This window comes from Vigna unguiculata, chromosome 5 (assembly GCF_004118075.2).
Source record: "Vigna unguiculata cultivar IT97K-499-35 chromosome 5, ASM411807v1, whole genome shotgun sequence".
NCBI classification, from domain to species: Eukaryota; Viridiplantae; Streptophyta; class Magnoliopsida; order Fabales; family Fabaceae; genus Vigna; species Vigna unguiculata.
The window spans coordinates 13,303,982-13,312,314 of record NC_040283.1 but is presented as its reverse complement, the minus strand read 5'-3'; the positions used below and the strand labels follow the sequence as shown (position 1 = coordinate 13,312,314).

Here is an 8,333-nt window from a genome sequence, read left to right as displayed (position 1 = left end):
GATTGTAATTCTAGCAACTGGAGATAACTATAGCTTGCACAACACGCTATTTAAGTAGGAGGAGACTAGGAACTTTTAATTGATAGTTTGTCCTATAGATAAAGGAGTTATGCATAATGCATGTAATAAGGAGATTTTTTTTTTTGGATTTTAATAGAAGAGCGGTTCTGCAGAATTTGAGAGAGCATTGTTCTCTCTTGATCACGAGTCTCATCTTGAGTGTAAGCTTCAAGTTGCGACTCTTTTCTTCACTCATCTCCGATCAACTCCAAGTGGCATGGCAGCACTCCATCTCCAACATCACCTACTCGCGTCATTCATCTTCTATTTCCAATGGTTTCAACCACATAAGTCTTCTTTTCTTCTGTTTAAATTTTAGTTCTGTTTGTGAATCACCGTTCATGTTGTGTTGTTTGTTATCCAATTCAAAAAGCAATTCGTATCAGAGATAATCTTGGTTGACAGTGTTGGTAGAAGCATCAGAAGTAGAGAGATATTTTGGGGGAATGGAATTTTCTTCAAGAAATCGGGTAAGATTGAGACCAGAGATAGTAGCAAGCACCTATTGCTGCTAGATAAGGTAATTATCATCTGATGAGGGGGTGGAGAGTGTTTGACGAAGAAAAGGATGAGATAGCAACGGTGATTGATGAAGAAGAAGACATTGCATGGAGCCAAAAAACTAGCTCTTGAAACCCATAAAGGAAAAAGAGAGAGAAGATAAAAGAGAAAGAGGATTATTCTGTATTACCTAAAGTCATGATCCAGACTGCTATGTATAGCTGAAACGAGATAGAAAGGAAGGTAACAGAAACTAATAGTATGTTAATTACGTAACATTCAGACTCACAGCACAACCAACACATCCCTCGGATGCCAATATCAAATGGTCTCCTCTCTTTGCCTAGGCTGCAACCTTTAAAACTACTATGCTCAAAGATTACGAACAAAGTCAAAATGAGAAAACTGTTTCATTATAACAAAACTATTGTTATTTTTCATAATAAGAAGGGGAGAGATTGTTGAAAATAAACTATATGATTACGAGATGAACTGCTCTAAAACAATTTTATCATAATTTTTCTTGGTTGTGTCTTTATAAACAAAAAATGATCCTTGGTTTCGGCCAAAATAAATAAATGACTAGTTTCGGTGAATTGATGTATAAGTTTATAAGAAAAAACTTGAGTTTGGTCAAACACATGTTCAATTGAGTTTGGCTAGGCCAGATTAAGTTTACTGTAGTTGTTTTGAGCTTAGATTGAACCAAGTGTAGTCACGACCAGGTTGAATTAGGTCTCTATTAAAGCCATGTCAAATTAAAGTCGTGTAAGTTGAGTTAGATCGATCTATCATTAGTTAAGGTAGAGTTGGTTAAAGTTTCAATCAAATCAAGTTAGTTTAGTTCCAAGTTTAATCAAGTTATGTTGGGCCGATGTTGAGTTGAGCCCAATTGAGATCATGTTAGGTCAAATTTAAATTGAGTTAAATCTTGTCGAATCTTGGTCGCTTAGATAGGATCCATGTGTACCGAGTCACATAGAGTTAAGAGGATGAGTTCACCTGGCCGATACATCAAGCCTACATTATGTCAAGATCGTGTCCAATTCATGATCACTTTTTTCAACTCTACGCTCTAGGAAACAATGTTCAACAATCTTGGTGTTTGGTTCGTGTAACTTGAATTTATAATACAAAAACAAAATTTGTTCTAAACTTGTCATCAAGAATTTCCATTCAAAAGGATGAATTACAATTTTGTAGATAAGGTGCCGTGTATAAATAAATCTCTCCTCTTAAAGAAAGGGAAAAATTCACACTCAACTCTAGTCAATCCTCAACTCATTTCACGCAAAAATTAAAAAAGTAAAATGCAACTGGTTAGAAGCAATTGCGCATGTGGAAACAAAAAAGGAGGCAGAATGATGAAAGAAAATGAAGAAATGTAGGGTCCGTTAACATTTGGGAAGATCGGCTGGTGGTGGAAGCAGCTTCTGATTTGGGAGTTTTCCGTCCAAGACAAGCCAGGCCATCTTAAGACCCCAGCTTGTGTGCACTTCCAAATGACAATGCATGAACCATGCCCCTGCACACATCAATTTTCTTACTTTTCTTCCTTTTCAATATTTTTATCATTTCATCAAAATGAACCAAAATACTTTTTGTGCTAGAATGAAAATTTAATGATGCAACCAACCTGGATTATCTGCCAAGAATCTGATAGCAACCCATCCACCGGAAGGAACACCAACCGTGTTTCTCTCAACGGGATCAACAAGATTGAAGCTTTTTGGGTCCTTATTTGGGTCATAGTTCCCAAAACCTTGACCGACAACAAAGAAGTTAAAGCCATGCAAATGGAGAGGGTGACTCTCAGCACCGAGAATGCTGGTGTCCTGCATCACGAGCTCTACACTGGTGTTGAAGGGAAGAACCAGCACCTTTGTTCCGTTGCTGACCATGGTGTTGTTGGGAGGGGTGCCAGTGTAGTTGAATGGAAGCAATGGTTTGGTTGGAAAGTCAGGGGTGTAAACTCCATTGGATTGCCCAAAGAAGTGTGCTTGAAGAAGAGCAGTGGTTGGTTGTATGTAAGAAACATTGTTAACTGAAGCTGAAAACTTTGTTGCATTGGTGGGTCCTTGACAAGTTTGGTTCTTCTGGCAGGGAGTGGTGCCAAGGCCTACTGTGAAGAAAAACTGCTTATCTACTTTCTGGGGAACATTTGCAGGAAACTGAGGGCTTGCCAAGCTGCGGAGTTTGTTGGAGAATTTTGTGGCAAAAGAAGTGTCGTTGAGTGCAGGGAGAAGAGGTTTGAGGAGGGGAAGGTTTTTAAGTGAAGCAGATGAATGATGAGTATTTGGTGGGGTTTTGTATTCCAAAATGGCAGCCACAGTTGAGTTGTCGAAAGTGCCAAGGCCAGTGGCGTATGGTCTGGCAGTCATGAGGAATGTGGCGTTGGGATAGTGAGACTTTGTTTTCAGAAGAACATTAGTGGTTTGTCCAGGAGCAATCAGGAGGGTATTGGTCGTGAAAGGCTTCACGTAAACTGCATCTGCTTCAACAACTGTTACTGTGTGATTCGCAATGCTGAAAAACAGCTCATCGTTCAGTGCCGCATTGATGAATCGTAAAAGGTAAGTCTTCCCCGGCTTCACCTTCAGCTTGAATGTATCTGTCAACAGTGAGATCATACAAAGAATCAAGACATTGAACTGTGATGATTATTTAATTGTTTTGTAAGATTTAGATTGATTAGAATGTGATACCTTTGTGAGAGCAGTTATACAATGGCCCTGGAAGTCCGTTAATCGTGTAGGCGTCAGAGACATTTGGGCCTCCACCCGTTTGCAATGCTTGTGCTATGACTGCCTCGGGATCTGAATTCCACCATTCTCCTGAAAAAGATATCATGTGAAAGAGCATGATTAGCTCATGCAAGTTATGAAAAGGGTACTGATTTGTATGGCAATTTGCTCACCAAACAAGATAGGAACTTCCTTGTGGGGTTTAGGAAAAGGGTATTGAGAATTGAGTTTGGGAAGAATGATGAGAGGACCGTAAAGACTTGCTCTTAGCCATGAAATATGAGCATGCCAAAACAGTGTTCCCCTTTGGCCACTAATGGTGTAATTGTAAACATAACTTTGACCACTTTGGATGGGGCATTGAGTCACGTATGCCGGTCCATCGGCCCACCCGGATCGAAGCTGTCGAATGCCATGCCTGGTTTTCAAACAAACCCAATCATATGCTAAGGTCATACAATACAATTATTGTTGTTTTTTGATCTGAAAACACAGTTATTATTTACCAGTGAATGGTGATGTTGTCGGGCACATGGTTGGTGACTTTGATGAGAAGACGGTCTCCCTCCCTTGCCACAATGCGAGGTCCTGGAAACTGCCCGTTCACTGTCACCATGCTCTTTGTGTGGCACAGTCTTGTCACATTTTGGTGCCTTATCTGTGTCACCACCACAATAATTCAATTTTCTCACTCACAGAGACAACAACAGAAAAAACAAAAAACACAAGTCAATAATAAAAGATGGTATAACGAGTGCTGTAATGTAGTACTTCAAAATGGTAGTGTCTGGTGCTGCCACCCTGAGAAACCTCAAACATGCAAAATATGACGAACCACAGAAGGAAAACTGGGATTTGAACAAGCGAAAAACCCATGTTTCGTAAAGTTTGTAGTGAGAACTGATGAAAAATGGGAGAAGACGGAAGTGCATATTTATATCAGTGTTCTGATCTGATTAGGTGGAATAACATGACCTGATTGAAGGAGAAGCTGAATCAGTGTCGCTGTATTTTAACAACAATAGTTGTTAGAACTACTTAAGAGTAGTGTCAAAGCCATTCAAATTACTTTGACCCTCTTCTTCTGCAACTCCAACTCCTTAACGACACAATTTTATCGTTGTAAATCTCATTAATAACTGTGCAAGTTTACATCTGAAAGGAACTCAAGTTAAGATTGAGAACATCATTGGTCACATGTAACTCTCTCAACGAATGTTCTTGTTCCCAAAGTAAGCATATTTCTGTCTCAGTCCCTTTCAAAGTTCGAGTCCAGACATTGATGTTATTGTTTTTTATTACCCGAAAACGGAGAAAACAGAAACCTAATTTGCACAGAATGATTATATACGCCAAATTTAAATGTAGCGATTTTCTTCAATTAGACAGATTCGTAGATGAACAACAAAACTGTGGCCACGCGTGCATGAACTATATATGATGACTATTACTATTGGTAGTTTGGTCTCGTTGTGATTAATTTAATGATTAGCTAAATTCCTAATTAATATATATATATATATATATATATATATATATATATATATATATATATATATATATATTATTTTTAATAAGAGAACCAAATGTTTCTTTTTAAAATGAGAAACCGAAATTATGACTAAAAATAGAAGGAAAAAAACGAAATTGTACCTTTTGACGACATTTGTAAAACCGTATTAGAGATTTATATAAAATTACGAAAATATATTATTTTTTATTAAATTTTAATTTGTTTCAATGGTTTTTTTACACAATTTATTTTAATTGGATTTAAAGGTTCTAATCTCTTCAAGTATGAAAATTGGTGAACCTACATATAACTCAGATCAAATGCCTTTGACATGTGGGTCGAGAGGACATGGTTGATTATGTCCACATCAATAGATTTTGAATGTTTCTAACCCAATCTTGTTCAAATTCATGGTAAGTTGAAATAATCAAAGATTACGACCCATTTTCACACCTTGTTAGATTTTTATGATGGTAATTGATGGGTTGTATTTTTCTTAAGACATAGGTCGGTTAGATTAGTCGAGAGATTATGATTTTATATATGTAGGACATTAATCTTACATATATAAAATATTTGACATCACTTTTAATTCTAAAATCTTACTATAATGATGTTATAGATTTTTATTTTTATATAATTTAATTTTATTTAGTGAGATTTTAACTGATACTTGAACTATTTCCAGTAATTACTGCATCAATCTAAATAATACCTAATAATAATGATAAATAAGGATGTGATATTTCAACCACGACTATAAATTTTAAGGAAATTTTATCTTGATTAAGGTCTTATAGATATTACATGCATTTACACAATCATACAACCTTTAAATAATCTAATTTACTGAATTAAAAGTCTTACACTAATATTCATGTAATCATTCAGTTTGAATTTGTTCCCACGTTTCTTTGTCGTTGTGTGATTGGACATTGGTCCAAACTAAACCACCTTTTCATATAACAATCCAACTTCTAATATAAAACATAAAGAACAAAATCAAATCATAGAAAATAGACGATATATATATATATATATATATATATATATATATATATATATATATATAAAATAAAGTTTACAAAAGAGTTTAAAGAATTGCAATCATTTCCAATAAAAATAAATTAATTCCTCACAATGATAACAACAATCCAATACATAAGTGAAAGAATAAGAGAATCATTCATTCTGACTTCTTTTCTCAAGCTCTTCTATATCTTTTAAGTTTTATTATTTTGATTATTTCTTTCTTTTAAATTAAAAAATACCATCAATTTTGTTTATCTTGTGTTTGGACGAGACAGTTTAAGATAATGATTCATTTATTTAAAGAATTTAATTTTTTTTAAATGATATATTTAGATGAAAAAATTTAAAAATAATTAAAAATATTTCAAATAAATAAAATAATAAAATTTGAAATTTATAAAAAAAAAAGAAAAAATTAAAATTTTCCAAATTATTGAATTACTTATCAGTTAAAACATAAAAAGTTCATAAATCAAAAAATAAAATTTATTGACTAGACCATATAAAAAGTTATGAAATTCCTGGGCCGGATTGTCTTTGACGATGTTGTTCCTCATTTGGAGATTATTTTTTAAAACTTCAGAAAATAAAATTTCTCAGAACATAACACTTATGATCACCCTTGAACTTATAATTTTATTTTCCCTCCAACAAAGTTGTGAACGTTGTCATTCATTTTTGAGTCAAAACCATCAATGCATTAAAGGATTGTAATGTGGTTAGGCTTCCTGTAATCATTGTTTTTCATTATATTTAAAAGAGAGCCTTTTGTGCATCATATATCTAACTTCGTATCTCACTCTTACGTATATACTCTCTTTCAATCACGAATGTATCTTTATGATTTGTTCCATTACCATTCAAATCTCTTGGTACTTATTCACCACTCAATCTCAAATTTCTTTTGTTTTTCTCAGATTTTCTTTTCAATCCGAAATCATAAGTATATAACCACCCCTTTATTATGTATTTGATGCAAGAGAAATTAAAAAACTCAAAGGACAAGAAAAGTGATTATAATCATGTACAAGCTGGCTATTTGTCCTTAGTTTCCTATTTTCATAGAAAAATCTAAATCTGGTCTCCCTTTTTCTGTCTCAATTAGATTTTTATTTTGAAAAATTCGTTACAATTAGATCATTTTCGTTAATAATAAACTAATAGTGTTTACTATGTGTCACGTGTCAGCACATAGTTTTCTTAATATTTTTAATTTAAAAAAAAATAAAAATTGTCACGTGTCAAGTTGACGTTGTGCCACGTGGTAGAGAAGATGTGATGTGGCAATGACAGTGTCACGTGTCACTATTAGATTTGAAAGGTCTCAATGTAGTTCCTGGATTAGTTATTTTTTCTCAATTTGGTTCCAATTTTTTTAATACTGAATCAATTTCATTCCTATACCAAATTTAATTTTTATATAAATTTTACAATGGTATTTTTATTATAATTGATATTTTTAACAAAGTTAAGTTTATTTAAATGTATATTTTTGCATTGAACTTTATTTAAATTTTGTTTTAAATATTTATATATCTATAATTTATAGATAAATGTTAGAGTTGCTTTAAAAATAACATTTTATAAATTCAAATATAAGATTTTAAAAGAATTTTATAAAAATTTAAAATAAATATATTTATTTAAAATTTTACAATTCAATTTACAAAGTTGTTATTTTTAAATCAACTCTAACATTTGTCTATAAGTTATTGATATATAAATATTTGAAATAATATTTAAATAAAGTTCAATGTAAAATAAAAACTTAATCTTGTTAGAAATATCATTGTGACATTTATATAAATGTTAAATTTTGTCTTAATTTGAATAGGGATGAAATTGCATAAGTTTTAAAAAGATTTGGATTAAATTGAGACAAAACAATACATATATGGACTAAATTGAAAATTTGCATATTCAATAGTGATACGTGACACCGTCACGGTCACATCATAATGTCACTGCCACGTGACACACCGTCAGCTTGACACATAACAGTTTTTAATTATTTTTAATATTTAAAAATAAAAATTCAAATTAAAAAATAAAATAAAATCATGTGCTGATACGTGACACATAGTTAACTTTGTCAGTGTACTACTAACAGAAAGAACCTAATAACAACAAATTTTTCAAAATATAAACATAATTAAAACAAAAAAGAGAAAGGGATCTACTTAATATTTTCCTAATAAAAAATGAAGATCAATGTAATAATTTAACCTTGGTAAAACAACCTTTATAATTTTCATTTGTCTTATGATTAATGTTAATATAAATTCAGGCAAAATACATGGGTAACTGTGAGAATTCTAACTTTTATTCAAGCAGAAATAATGAGTAATTGACATTATTTGCTCTTTTCCTCACTCGGTTCAGATTTTAAGTTCCTTGAACAAAATTAAATGACTGTTCTGACTATTCAACTCATTTTATTTCAGACACAGCATATATTCCTACTTAATCGATGAAGATACCTA

The 8,333-nt window shown here is 32.6% G+C and overlaps 1 protein-coding gene across 1 annotated transcript; it reads right to left on the bottom strand.

Moving 5' to 3' along the window:
• Positions 1-1,711: 1,711 nt before the first annotated feature.
• LOC114183682 (laccase-17-like) lies at positions 1,712-4,219 on the bottom strand. The gene is made up of 6 exons (XM_028070792.1): positions 4,077-4,219; positions 3,812-3,963; positions 3,479-3,723; positions 3,267-3,395; positions 2,198-3,172; positions 1,712-2,086 (listed from the first exon to the last, which is right to left on the bottom strand). The coding sequence occupies exons 1-6, from the start codon at positions 4,179-4,181 to the stop codon at positions 1,956-1,958; spliced, it is 1,737 nt and encodes a 578-aa protein (XP_027926593.1). The 5' UTR covers positions 4,182-4,219; the 3' UTR covers positions 1,712-1,955.
• Between the last annotated feature and the right edge of the window lie 4,114 nt (positions 4,220-8,333).